The 18,022-nt window shown below is 22.7% G+C and overlaps 6 protein-coding genes across 6 annotated transcripts; 2 read left to right on the top strand and 4 right to left on the bottom strand.

Annotated features, from left to right (window-relative positions):
- Positions 1-251: 251 nt before the first annotated feature.
- PVVCY_0601130 (conserved Plasmodium protein, unknown function) lies at positions 252-2,003 on the bottom strand (the record flags this gene model as incomplete). Its single annotated transcript, XM_008627256.2, has 1 exon — positions 252-2,003. One exon carries the CDS (start codon positions 2,001-2,003, stop codon positions 252-254), a length of 1,752 nt encoding a protein of 583 aa, XP_008625478.2.
- Positions 2,004-3,151: 1,148 nt separating this feature from the next.
- PVVCY_0601140 (conserved Plasmodium protein, unknown function) lies at positions 3,152-3,769 on the bottom strand (the record flags this gene model as incomplete). Its single annotated transcript, XM_008627257.2, has 1 exon — positions 3,152-3,769. One exon carries the CDS (start codon positions 3,767-3,769, stop codon positions 3,152-3,154), a length of 618 nt encoding a protein of 205 aa, XP_008625479.1.
- Positions 3,770-5,186: 1,417 nt separating this feature from the next.
- Positions 5,187-7,253, bottom strand: PVVCY_0601150 (pantothenate kinase, putative; the record flags this gene model as incomplete). The annotated part of the gene is made up of 1 exon (XM_008627258.2): positions 5,187-7,253. The coding sequence occupies one exon, from the start codon at positions 7,251-7,253 to the stop codon at positions 5,187-5,189; it is 2,067 nt and encodes a 688-aa protein (XP_008625480.2).
- Positions 7,254-9,065: 1,812 nt separating this feature from the next.
- PVVCY_0601160 (conserved Plasmodium protein, unknown function) lies at positions 9,066-10,001 on the top strand (the record flags this gene model as incomplete). Its single annotated transcript, XM_037634117.1, has 4 exons — positions 9,066-9,086; positions 9,215-9,414; positions 9,503-9,584; positions 9,681-10,001. The coding sequence occupies 4 exons, from the start codon at positions 9,066-9,068 to the stop codon at positions 9,999-10,001; spliced, it is 624 nt and encodes a 207-aa protein (XP_037490265.1).
- Positions 10,002-13,642: 3,641 nt separating this feature from the next.
- PVVCY_0601170 (ribonucleoside-diphosphate reductase large subunit, putative) lies at positions 13,643-16,371 on the top strand (the record flags this gene model as incomplete). Its single annotated transcript, XM_008627260.2, has 2 exons — positions 13,643-15,874; positions 16,063-16,371. 2 exons carry the CDS (start codon positions 13,643-13,645, stop codon positions 16,369-16,371), a joined length of 2,541 nt encoding a protein of 846 aa, XP_008625482.1.
- Positions 16,372-16,896: 525 nt separating this feature from the next.
- PVVCY_0601180 (conserved Plasmodium protein, unknown function) lies at positions 16,897-17,597 on the bottom strand (the record flags this gene model as incomplete). The annotated part of the gene is made up of 3 exons (XM_008627261.2): positions 16,897-16,956; positions 17,070-17,221; positions 17,306-17,597. 3 exons carry the CDS (start codon positions 17,595-17,597, stop codon positions 16,897-16,899), a joined length of 504 nt encoding a protein of 167 aa, XP_008625483.2.
- Between the last annotated feature and the right edge of the window lie 425 nt (positions 17,598-18,022).

Raw genomic sequence — 18,022 nt, forward strand, 5'->3', positions numbered from 1 at the left:
GCTTGGTTACATATAGCCAATGTCCATTTACACATGTGTGCAACCATTGTACTTCTCTTTAAGTTATTTTTATTCATACAAAAAAAACAAATAATAACACGTAGTCAAATAATGAGTAGTAAATAGTCAGCAGTTATGTGACTAGCTAATAGTAAGCAGTTATGTAACTAGCTAATAGTCAGCAGTTATGTAACTAGCTAATAGTAAGCAGTTATGTGACTAGCCAAATGACTGCCTCGTTAGCGACATGGTTAGAAACACTTTAGGGGCTGGTTTTCATAAATTATGTTAAGTTCATTTTGTCCAAATTTTTTTTTGAGGAGATCTATTTTGAATTTAACACTAACAATTAAATTGTCATAAATATAATCATTAGTAGAATAAAAATCATTTTTATTAAGATAAAAAAAAATATTATTATTTTTTTTATTTTTTAAATAAGATGAGCTAGCATATTTGACAATTTCAAGATCTTGAAAATTTAAATCTGAATAAGAAGATGGTAATAATGTTAAAACTTCATAATTTAATAAATCTGAAAATATATCTTTTAATTTTTCTTCTTTTTCAATTATATCTTTATTATATAAAAAACAGTTATATAAAATTTTCATATCATTAGTACTAGCACTTTTATAAACATTTTCAAGTGTCGAAAATATTTTTACAACATTATTTTTATACTCTTTGTTCTTCTTTTTATTTATGCTTAAAAGTGTGTAGGAATATAAAATCTTTATTAAACTTGATACATCATATAAATCTATACATTCACTTATGCATATGTCAATTAAATAAGTTAGAACATTGCTACTATTGTCATGATCTAGTAATGTTAAAAGTAGTATATGAAATGGTAAATAGTTTAGTATATATTGATTACAACTCTTTCTAATGTTATTCTCTAAATTAGAGAAATCGTCAGTCTTATTATTCATATTGAAATTGTTTTTGTAATCTATTATTTTATTATATATTGAATTTGATTTTGAATTATTTGAATCTGTTGTTTCATTATTTTCCGAACTAAAAAAATGGATATTTTCTTGCCCATATTGATTATTCACTATTTTATTGTTAAAATTTCCTACATAATTTTCAATGTTTATTATTACTAATTCAGACAGTTTGTGATGATTAAATTTGGATGATAACATTGCGAGTAAAATGTAAGAAATATTATTTGGTGATATTAATTTTATGTTATTTATTTTTTTTTCAAATTGAGAATGTAAATAGGTAGACTCTTTTATATTTAATCTTTTATAGGCACTAAAAAATTTAATAAAATCTTTTAAATTACAACATATATTATTGTCTTCTAAATATTTTATTTTTTTATTAACTATATCAAGAAATGTATTACTATTATCACATACATTTAATCTGCTTACTCCTTCGAAAACTGTAAAAAGGTCTTTCTGATAATATTCTGAATTTACAATTAATTTATTCAGAATATTATTGGTAGTATAATTGTCAATATATAAATAGGATATATTTTTAACAATTGAAACAAGCTCATTTTTATATTCATTTATATTATCATTTAATTGAGATAGTAATGGTATTTTAACTATTGGATGGTGAAAATTTAATTGTTTATAAATATTTATCATTTTTTTTATTCTTATACATGATTTTAAACTAACTAAGTCTTCTATTCTATTACATACAATCCCTAATAGTGTTTCATCAGAATATTTTAATTTTACATAATTTTCTAATACTTTTATTAATTGGGGACAAAAAAAATCGTCACTAAAATCGTATATATGATCTGTAATACATTTTATCAATTCACTGTCACACCTTTTCTCTTTACACAATTGATCTAACAAATTGATTATTTCATCAGGTTTTTTATTTCCTATATTTAACAAATTATCATATTGATTATATATATAATTTTTTTTGTTATATGATCCAAAGCTTTTTAATTTTCCAAATTGTGATTTTCTTATTTTTATGAAATTCCCTACATTTTTTGTAAAGAACGACATCGTTCTCAAAAAAAAGTAAGGCGAAAGGGAGACCAAATAAAATTTGCATTCATAAGGGAAAACGAAAAAATACGTTACTTTGCAAATTGTGTAAATCTAAGAATATCTTAACTAAGCATCAAAAAGTAATTATATTGTATATATAACATATCTATTGTATATATTTTTTCATTTTATAAATTTGTATGTGCTAGCTTTTTTGCATAGATAGCTATTTTTTTTTTTTTTTCTCATATTATTTTTCATTTTTTAAAAATAAAAAAAAGGCTTATATCCTTTTTGGAAATACACAAACTATGTTAATTATCAATTACTTTTTCATAATATAAATAAATTGTGTAGCTTTAAAAAAGGTGGGCAATTTAAGGAAATTGCAAATGCTTATTGTATAGCGTTCTATATAGCTATATTTTTTTTTTTTTTTTTTTTTTTCATTTACAATATTGTGTAAAGTCTTTTTTATATGTCCTGTTCATAATTATTTTTAAAAATAACCAAAATAAATAAAAAAAGAAATAACTAATGTATGAATAGAAATTATTTTTTTTATTTTTTAATCTTGGCTAGAATTTAATTTAAAGTTTAAAACTTTATAATATATAAATCAGTGTAAATATACACCTGCCAAAAAATGAAATACAGTAGGATAAAATATGAATAGTAAAAAATATATGCATATGCTTAAAACAATACAATATTTAATAGAATAAGTAACATATCTTAAATAATACTGTACTAGTGTAAATAAAAAAAAAACAAAAGAAAAACATATGTTACAATGTTATACCATATAACTATATATTTTCCTTTGAAAACAAAACATATAAAACAAAAAAATTGACACACATAAACATAAGCTTTGCTATTTTTACTGTATATTGATTAATATAAAAAATAGTAAAGATGTGTATAAATTAAACAAAGGGTATAAATACAAAATAATAATTATAATACTAAAAAAATGATAGCATATTCATAAAATGCGCTACATATTAATAGTTGTTATCCTAAAAAGGGTATGTGTATGTTTGATATTAATTGGCTGTATGTCAAATTGTGGCTTAAAACTTTACAAATAAATATTTTTGTAAAATAAATGTGTATATTTCAAATTAATTAACTAATAATTAATATATTAAGGGGTAATATTAATTGGGTAAAATGATATTGCTATTTATATAAATAATATAATCAAACCATGTACCCAAAGTAAATAATATACTGCCTTCAATATACAAATAACATGCGTAAATGTAAAACTGAGGGTAAAAATATAAAAAGCTCGCAATAGTAAATAATATTGATCCTAATATATTTACTACATATACCAATATAACTTTCCAATCCATGGTTTTTACTTCTCTATAACTTAGCCTATATACAAAGCACAATGCTCCAACAAGAAAAGCAGTACTTCCAAAAATAAATAACTTCACTGATAAAGCATCATCTTTGAAACAAGAATAGATTGACCCTATTACAAAAATAAAGCATCCCAGCGAATAATTTATATATCCATAAAACTCCTTTTTATTTTCTGACCCAATTGTATATGCTCCTATTACATTACTATAGAAACACATTGCTGATGCAATTGCAAAAATAATACATCCCGTAACATATAATAAATCAAAAATAAAAAACGTACTACCAACTATAAATAAAACCATACTAATAAAATTGGTATGGTAACTCAACGGACATTTAATGAAATCCATTAAACGGATTCCCCGCGAACCACTCCAATTATCATTTTTTGTTTTCATGTTTTCTTCATGGCATATTTTATTACATATATAATATTTTTTTTTTTCTCAAATTTTGTTTTTTTTTGTGAGAATTTCTTTTGATTTTGAAATAGTTTAAATCATATAGCACACTCTATATGGTTAGTCAATACAAATTTATAAACTATTACAAATTGCAAAACACAATAATACAACAATACAATTTCGCATATCATTTAAGTATTTGTAAATATTTTTTGTTTAATTTATTTTACTTTTTAAATATATGATTTGTTGTTTTCTCCGCATTTTGTTTGGTATATTGTATTCCAATAATTTATTATTATTTTTGACGCTCTATATAATTTTGAATATTCTATAATTAAGTTAATTTTGGGAAATATTTAACATTGGTGTAGAAATTAAAGTTTATTCATGCTTTGTTTTGTTGACAACAAATGTTATTTTAATTTGAAAATATATTATATTTAAATAATTAAAAAATAATAGAAAAAAAAATAAATCAAAGTTGGTTTATTTTAATCTGAAAATCGTGCAATTATTTATATCCTCTAAATATTATATATATTATACACCTGCATATTTGTGAAATTATGATAAAGTATTAACACAAACCTTACATTAATTTCTATGTGTAAAAAAATATAAATAATTACATAATAATTCAACGTATGAAAATTTATCGCTAAATATGCATAATATTTTATTTAAAAAAATAGCATAACATTAAATAAAAAAAAATAGTAAAATATGTAGAAAAATAACAATTTTATGGGCAAATAAATATATAAAGAAAAGTATAATGGATAATATATATTAACTATATTTTTGTAATACTCTTTTTAATATATAAAAATTATTTTATAAATGATAAAGCAAAATTAAAATTACAGTCCAACGTTATTTTAGTGTATATCCTATATTCCATTATTTTTAACAAACTTTGAATAACAAAATTTACAACGTATTAATAAGTAATTTTTAATATCATAATACAAATATAGTTATATATATATATGTATATAACTTTAAATTATGATTACTATATATACAAATCAAATAGGAGAAATATAAACACCAATGCACACACATATGGTTTTGTAAAAAAAACACATGAATTTTTGCAGAATAGCCATAGTGTAATGCTGCATAATTTTTATGCATTATTACTCTCAGGAAATGGATATAAAATATATGTTGTATAATTATGTTCGGTGGAAATAGACAAATATATGCTAATGCGTTAATACATTAATTTTAAATATGTATTACTATTACGTGTTTTAACAAGTTTCGTTTAATAAATTAAAACTTTTTATTCTTATAATGTATTTTCTACATTTTTTATGAACAACATAGATCAAATAGCTAGTATAAACAAATAAAATATGCACATGCAATATATATTATATATGATCAGGTTGACAAATATAACTTAAAAAAAAATATATTCCCAATCTAATAGTTGTAAAGCTGATCCTAAGCTACTAATATATGTAGAAAATTTTAAAAAGTATAATATTTCCTCACTATGATACATAAACTTTATATAAATTTTGAGTAATTCTATACAAGCTGAATTTTCCAAAAAAAAACCTGAAAAAAATACATGTTTAACATTATATGCACGACTATGGATATATGCCATATATATTGAATTATATACAATCATAGATAATAAAGTTTTGCTTAAATCGCATTCTATATTGCTAAAATGTTTTGTAGCATTTTTATTTGTATTGTTATTATATAAAGGATCATCAATATTTTCGAGGTTTTGTTTTGATATAATATCTTCTTTCTTGTTTTCAATATTATCATATTCCATTTGTATAGCTTTTTTATTTGGACAATTTTCCTGCACATACATATTTTTTATTTTCGAATTATTTTTTTTTATGATTTGTTCATAATATTTTTGAATTTTTTTTTTGTTTTTTAATAATTCGCAATTAAGACTTTCTTCTGACGAAGAATAATAATTCTCTTTATAATTTTTCCTTATATATAATTCATTATCAGTTAAAGAGTTCCATTTCTCTCCTAATTGTTTTCTGGATTTTTTTTTAATATATTTTTTTATTGCTGTTTCATCATCACTTAAATATTTACATTTGTGTGTGTGACCATTTAAACATTTTTTATTAGCTATCCATTTTTCATTGTTATAATAATTACGGTTATTATTTTCTCTATTATTGTTGATACTTTTTGTTAAGGTCGGAATAATATCTATGCCATAATGTGTATCCATCTCATCAGTGCTGCATTCTTCACTAATATCACATTCACTACTACTTGAAAAAATATTTACCTCATTTTTTATCGAGCCATTATTTTGTTTACTATGGTTGGCAAATATGTCTTTAATGTTATCGATATTGATAGCAGATCCAAAACATGATGCAGTTAAGTCACTACTTAGACCAGCATTACAATAGGAAGTACCATAAATATCGCCAACAGTCATATCAAAGGTTTGATTTGTTCCTTTTTTAGCTATTCTAAATAATTTTTCCAGAGAGCACAACTTTCCAGTTATCAATAAAAAAAGTGATATAACCGATTTATATCCAATAAAACAATTACCGATTTGATAAATTTCATTTTTTTCATTAATAAGGTGATAACTAGTAACTCGTTTCATATTAACTATGATGTATGGATATGCACATTTAATAGAGTCATTATTTTCAATATAATTTTTTTTTAAGTCTAATTGTTTATTTTCTTCATTATTTCCTGTCTGTTCATAATTTTTTTCGAAATCACTTGTTCCCATCACAAAATTATATAAACTTTGTGGATATATATTTTTTAAAAATTCTAAACAATTATTTATACATGTTATTTCTTTGTGGAAATATATATTTTTCCTAATTCCTTTCATTTTAATTAATTTTTTCATTATATAGTTGCTTCTTTTTCCTGTTAAATTTATTACCGTATTACTAATTGTTTGTTCTGAACATTTTAATATAGCTTCATCAATATTTTTTACCTTAACAGTTAAGAAATAAAATGTCGCTATTTCTTCACCAACTTCATCCTCATTAATATTTAATTTTTTTTTGAGAAAATTATTATATATATGAAATTTATCATCAATATTCTCACTATTATCATTAAACTGTTTGGTTAATTCATTTAATGAAAATTCAGTATCCTTACTTTGTCTAAAATTTTTATTTAAGATCATTACCTGAATATTATTTTTTATTATATGTTGTATATTTAAAATATATTCCAATATGTCTTTTTTTTTGTCAATATAGTTTTCATTTGATAAGTTACTGCCTGTTTCTTTTTCATTCTCACAAATTGGAGAAATGTAATTGCAATTTTGATTTATATTATAGCAAGCAGAAAAACAATTATATATCCCTCCTACAATGTTATTGTTTAACTTATTTGAGGATTTACTCTTTATTTTTTTATTAAGCACAACAATAGTTATATGAGCTCTGTTAAAGGAGCATTCGACTCCTATTATATTCCCCATTTTGATATTTCATAAAAATGTGTTTAAACTAATTCAATATTATATCACAGGAAGGAATTTTCTTTTACAAAATAGTAAACATATGTATCAGGCATATTATTGTAACATATTATTTTATAATCACTATTTTGATAACTACATAAAGCGTGTATTTAGAGCTCGCTTATGTAAGGATATCTATATATATGGGCGTGTGCTTTTTGTTTTTATCACTTGTATGCACGTGGGAATCACATATATGCATACTTTTATATGACCCACAAATGACGTTATCAATATAAATTTGTTTAACACGCGGAGCCTTTGACAAAATAGTCATAAATAAATAAAAAAATCAATAAAACTTATAAATCTTTAAACTTTTGTAATTTTAATCCCCAATTTGATTACCTCTTTACATGTAAAAATATAGAGAGCAATTAATAAGGGTAATGAAAATAATTGGAATCATATGAGGGTGTAAAAAAAATAAAAAAACAAAATAAGAGTAATTTATATTTTATAAAATAATGAATAAGCAATATTTGCAATATCAAATGATAAAGGAAAAAAGAAAAAAAACGAGGCAACAAATAATTAATTCTAGATTTGTATATATTTTTTGATAAAAACTAAGTGTTTATAGTATTAATTTCGCTTACATTTTTGTAGCATATATTTTTAAAATAAATAAATCATGAGATAAACAAAATAGTTTTTTTTATTTCTAATTTTCTTTATGTTAATTTTTAAATCCTAAAATTATAAAACATGGTTTGTAACGCTTTTATATTTATCTTGCCCCATATGTTTAGTCATAATAATAATATGAAGACCCGGTTATTATTTACTACGCATTATTACTAGTTACATAATATATTTTAAAAAATACTTAGTTGTTATAAATTATATTATTCACATTTTTTGTATTTCTTCTTTCTATATACCTTTTCAAATTTAATAATATCATTCCTTACAACAGTTAAAAATATAAATACATAAAACCTGGTATTAAATTATTCATATATAAATCAATGCACATATACACATAGTGTAAATTAATATTATATTTGGGACATAGTACTCTTTTTTTTTTTTTTTTTTTTTAGCTAGTTATTACACAAAATAGCTAGCTAAAAAATATTATCATATGATCACAATATTAGGTGCATCATTTTTACAACATTTGAAACTATTAAAAATATTTTAAAAACAGGAGTGCACTTTTCCATATAATATTAGGAAATAATTATTTTATTCATATTAATATATATCGTATGTATATAATATATATTATAAAATGGGGTATTCCTATTTTTTATTTTTATAGTGTGTAACAATGAATTTCCATATAACTACATAGACATGCATGTGCATGTCGAATATATAAAATGTTATTTTTACTAAATATAATAATTATAAAAAAAATAGAATTATTCTATAAAACATTTTAAAAATGATTATTGTTTAAACGACATATATACATTCTACATGTATAAAATTTTAATGTTATATAGTTTTGATTTTATCGCAAAGAGAAATTAATCAATTTTCAGGATAAACATACTTTTATATTTAATAATTTTTTCTATTATAAATTTTTATTTTTGAAAATATTTTAAACATCAAATATAATTAAAAAATGTTGATTGTGGAAAAATTAAAGATTAATTATTTTAATTTGTTTTATATTAAATATATATATTCATGTTATATAACTTTCTTTACCTTTGGTTGTATAACTGTCTAATGCCACCAATTTTATAGGCATATAAAGTATGTATTGTATATATATATATTTTTTTAATTTTTAAATAGATAATAAATTTTAAAATGCATAGTATAGACAATCAGGTAAAACGAATAAATGAAACACCAACTTTCTATAACATGGAAATCTATTACATATACATGATAGTATGTTAGATGTAAATTATTTTGTAGCTATATAAATAATTTTTTTTACTTTTATTTTTTATTAGGTGCAAATGAATGCAACTCTTCGAAGGTGCGCAGAAATGGATAGCATGAATAATTTTTACAGTGCTCAACTAATAGAGCAAAGAGAGAGAATTGAAAGTTTAAAAAAAAAGTTAAATGTGTATAATAAAAATATAGAAGAACATGAAGGAGTTTTTAAGAATATTATAAAATACACAGATGGATTTCTAACTAACATCGCGTAAGGATACTAACTTTTATTTACGATCTAATTATTTGTGATTTTATTCAAACTTTTCAAACAATTAAATTGTATCATTATTTTTTAGGGGATTCCTAGGAAATATTAATTACTCTAAAAATTTTAGCATGGTTGTAGGATGCGCAAAATATTGTCTTATAGATGATAAGGTTATACATCTTTTATTTTTTATACATCATTAGTTTTAGAATGATATGAATTTTTATTTCTGTTATATACATATTTTTACCTTCCCCATTTTATAGGAGCTAAATTTAGTTGGTAATTTCAGCACAGGCAATAATGAATGTAAAACATGCAAGTGTTTAAAAATTCAATCAAAAAAATCGATAAGTAATAAGTGTCAAAATACAATTGTGTATAATAAAACTAGCTTTTATGTTGAAGATAATACAAATAATAAAAAAAAAAAAAAAAAAAAAAAAAATACAAAAAAAAAATACCTTCAACAAAATCAAAATATATATAATCTTAATAACCCATATGACACTGTTGAAGTTAAAGAGTTATATGATATTTATCGAAAACAAAGTTTAGCATCAATTGATGATTATTATATAAATTAGTGACTTAGCATTGATGTTGTAAAAGTACAAAATGAAGTACTAAAATGTATGGATTTGTTTATCTAGCCGTTTTCTATTTTTATGTTATGCACATGTGTATGCTAAAAATGGTGAGACTTTCCAAATGAATTGTAAAGTGAAGAAATAGAATGTGTAGGGTTTCCTTTGACCAACGCGAGATAAGTAGAAAAATGGAAGAAGCCTAGTCAATAAATGTAACGAGCATATATATATACATATACATATGCAATACCAATTCCTACTTATTAAGCTGTTTCAAAATGTGCTTTTTTTCTTTATACTTAAGTTTTTAAATTTTAGTTTTTTGCTTAGTTTTTTCTACATTTAAATTTTTGTAATTCATATTTTTTACTTAATTTTTTACTTAATTTTTTACTTAATTTTTTGCTTAATTTTTTGCTTAATTTTTTACTTAATTTTATGCTTAATTTTATGCTTAATTTTTTGCTTAATTTTATGCTTAATTTTATGCTTAATTTTATGCTTAATTTTATGCTTAATTTTATGCTTAATTTTTTACTTTGTTACTTTTACGAAGTTATTTGGCTTCTCATTACTTTTGATGTTTTAGCATAGAATGTATTTTTACAGTAACAGTAAAAACTACATATTATTTTGTATGTTATATATTTACAATTTTAAGGAATAAGAAATTATATATATATAGTATAAACATATTTTTGCAAACATACCTATACCTACATAGGTATAGTAGTCATGTCGTTTTATCTAAAATTTAGAAATGCTTGTAAGGAATAAATAAAAGGGAAAAAGAAAACCAAGTGAGCATATTATATAAGCAGTAATAGTATAAAGCAGTATAGTACATAAGAAGTATAGTATAAAGCAGTATAGTACATAAGCAGTAATAGCATAAAGCAGTATATATAGTATATTTTATTATATACATATTTAGTGATTTATTTTGAAATTTTCTTAACATTTTTAAGCTGCATATAAATATGACGATTTTTCAAATTTTTTACTTTCATTATGTATAATTAAAAAAAAATAATTTTTTACATATTTCCTTTTCCTTTTATTTTTTGGTCGCTCTATATTTTTCCAAATAATGTCAGTGTTTCATTTTATATATACAAATTATTTATATGCTTTTTTTTTTTTTTTTAAGGGAATTTTATGTGTAATAAGGTTATTGTATCTCCAAGCCCAGTTATATATAATGCATTAGTATATATAAATAGTTTATTCTTTTTCTTTTTTTTGTTTTAAGCATTAATATTGTAATTTATTATGCATTTATTTTTATCATGTATTCCTCTTTATGCCTCTTCACTAATTAAGTGTGTAAACAAATACATAGTTGAAGAAGTTTTACATTTGCATATTTACATGAAATTAAAATATTTTTCACATACATTTGAAAATAAAAAAATAAAATTTTTGGCAAAATGGTAGTTGGCCTTAATTTGAGATCTCTCATTGATAATGTATACTAAAATATTGTTTCATTATTTTTTTTTTTTTTTTTTTTTTTATTTTATTTTATGATTTATAGTATCCACTAGCATATGCATATGTGCTACATATCAAAAGGGAATAAAAGCCAACTCCTCATTTTCAAGATTAACAAAATTCATAATATGTATGTATATATTTCCTCCTCATGCTTATATTTTTCACAGCAATTGTCCAAACAAATTGTAAAATGATAATGTAATAAATTAATTAAACTAAATACGAGACAATTAAGAAAATAAAATTATTTACTTTTTTTTTTTCATGCCATATATAATCTTAAAAGAGTATGTCAATTTTATGTATATATATATGGAAAGCCCTTTTATAAATAATGCATTTTATTTATTAAAAATTATGTGTATATTAGTATATTATACATTTTAATGTGCCAAGATAAAATAATATGCATAATAAAGCATACATGTGTATGTATTAATTAACTAGGGCTATGTATTTTTTTTTTTTTTTTTTTTTTTGTTCTCTTTTTATTTATATAAATAATATTTACATACGTCATATTCTTGTATGCCATTTAGTAATTTGATGGAGAATTATACAATTCGATAATTTTTCAACTTTTTTAAAATATGCATATAAATATAGCTCATCTTATTTTATATCTTTAATGCATGATCTTTATTTGTACACAATTAATATGTGCAATTACAAAAATAAATAAATAAAATTTACATATGTTGATACGTATTGCTAAATAATAAATAGCACATAAGCTCTTATATAATAAGCTTGGTCTTTTATGCTATGTTTGTAAAATAAAAAAAAAAAATAAACAATTACATGTATTTTTGTTATGCCACCCATACAATATATAATAATTGATATATTTATGTTAGAAAAAATATGCATAAAATAAAACAATATAATTGTTATTTTATTTTATTTTTTTTTCATTCTTTTTACACTTATTAATATGCATAACTTTTTTACAACTTTAATTGTGAATGACCATTGTTAAGTTAGTTAATTATTATACATAATATACATATTTTTATTTATTTTTCATTCTTAGATTATTTTCACATTCATTATTGTGTTTCATTTTTTTTGTATAAGTGGGTTGCATTAAACACTATTTATATCACCATTGTTCAAAAACCAATTTTTATTTATGTTTCAGTTTGTCTATTAATATTGTGTTTCTTGTTTTTATATTTCATTTAAAGATCTCTTGAAATTTTATACATTACCTAATTAATATATTTTTTTAATATTAAAAATATATACACTGATTTATAATGTGATACATATTTGTCTCGGATTGTTGAGCATAAGTATATAATGTGTGTACCTCCTTTTTTTTATTTACGAAATCCATTTATTACTTAAATTGTTAATGATATACTTATTATATACAGAATAAAATTACATATTATGGATTATTACTATTTTTAATATATACATATATATTATTAAAAAAAAAATAAATTTCAGACAAGTTATATATTACATAATTGTAATACTTTTCAAGGATGAAAATATGTTTTGCAATTTATTTTTTTTTTTTTTTAATTTTGTAAGACATTTAAAATATATTTAGAACAGAGAATATAAGTATCATTACGTGTGTGTGTATTATTTTTATTTTTTATTTTTATGTCTCTCCATTATTAGGGAAGCACACACAAGTATATACATTCTTTTGACACCAAAATAGAATAAAATATTTAAAACTTATAAAATTTGAAAATATAAAATTATTGTAAAGCAAAACCATATACATATAATCTTGTAAAGTTATCAATTAAGTAAGGCATTAAAAATAAGAGAGTTTGTAAATTTAGTAAGACACAATACAAATGCACATAAACATATGCACTATACATAAGAATAAAAGAAATAAATTGACTTATAATTATAAAATATTACAAACACATCAGTCAAAGATATACAAACAAATAATTGATGCTTATGCAATTTATAAGTGTTAAGCATTTTTTAAGTTCAACATAAAAAAGCATAAAATAGTAATGCCAAAGAAATATTAAAATTTTTTATTTATTAAAGTAAATAAAATTATATAAACAATTTTCACGTGTGTGCATATTTATATAAATATTTAATCAAAGATATATTATCATCATATATATATTAAGTAGTTTTTTTTTTTTAAATACAAAATGGCTAATAGCATAAAGCGTTTACCTTCAACTGAGGGTGAAGAATTAAAAAAAACTGATTCTGGAAAAATATTTGATGATGGTATTAAAAGAACTCCATCTGGTAAACCAATACAAACTATGTATGTATTAAATAGAAAGGGAGAAGAAGAAGATATTTCTTTTGATCAAATATTAAAGAGAATACAAAGATTATCATATGGTCTTCATGAGTTAGTTGACCCAGCTCGAGTAACACAAGGTGTTATAAATGGAATGTATAGCGGAATTAAAACATGTGAATTAGATGAGCTAGCTGCACAAACATGTGCATATATGGCTACTACACATCCTGATTTTTCTATTTTAGCTGCTAGAATAACTACAGATAATTTACATAAAAACACTAGTGATGATATTTCAAAGGTTGCTGAAGCCTTATATACTTACAAAGACGTTAGGGGTAGACCTGCTAGTCTTATTAGTAAAGAAGTATATGATTTTATTATAGAACATAAAGATCGTTTAAATAAAGAAATAGATTATACAAGAGATTTTAATTATGATTATTTTGGATTTAAAACATTAGAGAGGTCTTACTTATTACGTATTAATAATAAAATTATTGAACGTCCTCAACATTTATTAATGAGAGTATCTATAGGAATACATATTGATGATATTGAAAAGGCTTTAGAAACTTACCATTTAATGTCTCAAAAATATTTTACTCATGCTACTCCTACATTATTTAATTCGGGAACACCAAGACCTCAAATGTCTTCATGTTTTTTATTATCAATGAAATCTGATTCAATAGAAGGTATATTTGAAACATTAAAGCAATGTGCATTGATCAGTAAAACAGCAGGAGGTATAGGTGTTGCTGTACAAGATATTCGAGGACAAAATTCATATATTAGAGGAACTAATGGTATATCAAATGGGTTAGTTCCAATGTTAAGAGTTTTTAATGATACAGCAAGATATGTAGATCAAGGTGGCGGAAAAAGAAAAGGTTCTTTTGCTGTATATATTGAGCCATGGCACTCTGATATTTTTGAATTTTTAGATTTAAGAAAAAATCATGGTAAAGAAGAATTAAGAGCTCGTGATTTATTTTATGCTATATGGGTACCTGATTTATTTATGAAGAGGGTTAAAGAAAATAAACACTGGACTTTAATGTGTCCTAATGAATGCCCAGGTTTAAGTGAATCTTGGGGTGAAGAATTTGAAAAATTATATACAAAATATGAAGAAGAAAATTTAGGTAAAAAAACAGTTCTTGCACAAGATTTATGGTTTGCTATATTACAAAGCCAAATTGAAACTGGTGTACCATATATGTTATATAAAGATGCATGTAATTCTAAATCTAATCAAAAAAATTTAGGGACAATTAAATGTAGTAATTTATGTTGTGAAATTATTGAATATACATCACCTGATGAAGTAGCTGTTTGTAATCTAGCTTCAATTGCATTATGTAAATTTGTTGATAGAGAAAAAAAAGAATTTAATTTTAAAAAATTATACGATATTACTAAAATTATTACTAGAAATTTAGATAAAATTATTGAAAGAAATTATTACCCAATTAAAGAAGCTGAAAAATCAAATAAAAGACATAGACCTATTGGAATAGGAGTACAAGGATTAGCAGATACATTTATGCTTTTAAGATATCCATATGAATCTGAGGAAGCTAAAGAATTAAATAGAAGAATATTTGAAACTATGTATTATGCTGCTTTAGAAATGTCGGTTGAATTAGCACAAGTAAATGGCCCATATGAATCATATCAAGGTAGTCCAGCAAGCAAAGGAATATTACAATTTGATATGTGGAATGCAAAAGTAGATAATAAATATTGGGATTGGGATTTATTAAAAAAAAAAATAAGTATGCATGGATTAAGAAATTCTCTTCTTTTAGCACCTATGCCAACAGCTTCAACTTCACAAATTTTAGGAAATAATGAATCCTTTGAACCATATACAAGTAACATTTATTATAGACGTGTTTTAAGTGGTGAATTCTTTGTTGTCAATCCCCATTTATTAAAAGATCTTTTTGATAGAGGTCTTTGGGATGAAGATATGAAACAACAATTAATTGCCCATAATGGAAGTGTCCAATATATTAGTGAAATACCTAGTGACTTGAAAGAATTGTATAAAACAGTTTGGGAAATCAAACAAAAAAATATTATTGATATGGCTGCTGACCGTGGGGTTTTCATTGACCAGGTATGTTGATCACGTTGTGAAAAATGAAAAAAAAAAACTAAAGAAATCGACACAGTGAGCTGTATAGCTACAGCTTTCTTGCTCTTACTATTATGCATGGTACATGTATTATTGCGTATGGTTATATATAACAACTTGCACACATATCATTCCTCTTACATTCGATTTTTTATTTCTTTCTTTTTCAGTCTCAATCATTAAACATTTACATACAAAAACCTACATTCGCAAAATTATCCAGTATGCATTTTTACGGATGGGAAAAAGGTTTAAAAACCGGAGCATACTATTTAAGAACTCAAGCAGCAACGGATGCTATTAAATTTACAGTTGACACACAAGTAGCTAAAAATGCAGAAAAATTGAAAAATGCAGATGGTATAGCTATTAGTAGAGAAATTTCAAGAGAGACAATTTCAACTGAATCAACTGTTACACAAAATGCATGTCCTTTACGCCGTAACAACGATGAGCCATGTTTAATGTGCTCAGGTTAAGTTACTCGTATACAAATATGCACACATATATATACAGCTAAATGTGGATGAAGAGCAAATTGCATGAACAGTCGCCATTATAATAGCTATATTTTTGCAAAAAAAAAAAAATACATAAAAAAAATATGAATAAAATAGCTATTATAAAATGAATAGCGACCGTTTTTGCATGTACATACATATAAAATATGTATGCTCTAATTAAAAAAAATACATAAAAAATAAATCAACACATTTTTGGTTGTTTATGTTTCTTTTTTTTTTTTTCTTAACACATGTGTATGCAAGTATATTCCATTCGGGCTTATTTACATACTACTATAAACTTATTTTTTGGCAAATTTTCAAATTTGTTAAATAATGAACATAAAGTAATATTAAAAGTTTTTTTTAAAAAAATTATCCATTAATTATTGCATTATTAGATATGTTATTTATGCATATTTGTATAATCATGCAATTGTGGAAAAAACATGAAAGCATAAAATTATAAACATTTTTTAATAAAAAAAATGACACTAAAAATTATTTTCGAGTATTATATTTTCCCATGTCAGACTGTCCACAGTTGGGGCAAATATAGTTCTGTAAAACAGCAAAATAAATGGAATAAAATTTATGAAATAGTTAAAAAAAAAATAATGTTTATATGTTTACATATTTGGGTCATATAAACTTATTCGGTATAATAATCTTACGTCTTTTAAGAATTTTTGTTCTCGCCCTTTCGCTGGATATATTAATAAATTACATTTCACACAGCGATATTTGGGTAATCCATTTTCATCATTGTCCAAACCCTTTGTAGCATTCCCATTATTTTTTTTATTTGTTACTTTGTAAAAAAGACCTATTAAAGAAATAAATAATATGACCAATAAATGGATATACATAATGTATACAATTTTGTATGCTCTTGATTATATATTCATACCTAATAGGGAACTAAAGGCAAAGACTGCAATGGCTATACCATATGTATTAATATTATTAACTACTTGTTTAAAAAAACTTTTTCGAATGTCTGATATACAAGATTGGGCTTTCTGTATATATGTTTGCCCCTTGTTACTATTAGCATAAAGTGATTTATTATGGGGTAAATTGTTAATGCTTTTACTCCTAAAAACATTACTACTTATATAGTAATTATTTTTATGAATTTTAATTGATGATACCATAAAAAATGTTATACTGTAAATACATATTAATATGGCGAGCTTCATTTTGTCTTTGCAATTTTACTGGCTAGTAAAAACGTTAAAGAACCACACAATTTTGTCAACAAAAAAGGAGAAAAAGAGAACAAAACAAAATTGTTACATAACATTTACATAATTTGTATAACCAATATATGTGTGTATGTATTATGTTACAGGTATGTTTATTTACTATATTGTATATAATTGCATTTTTCACTTTTTATATTTCTTGTTAATAAAAAAACCGTATTTTTGCCTTACTTGTTCATAATAAAATAATTATGCTAACTAAATTACAATATTATTTATTTAACTCATAATTACACACACTTTATTTTTTCCCTTTACTTATATATATACACGAATATGTATTATTTTATCATGTAATTTTATATTTTAAAATATGCAATATACCATTTTAAGAATCAAATTTGTTTCAAACAAAATAC

Source organism: Plasmodium vinckei, assembly GCF_900681995.1.
Source record: "Plasmodium vinckei vinckei genome assembly, chromosome: PVVCY_06".
Taxonomy (NCBI): Eukaryota; Apicomplexa; class Aconoidasida; order Haemosporida; family Plasmodiidae; genus Plasmodium; species Plasmodium vinckei.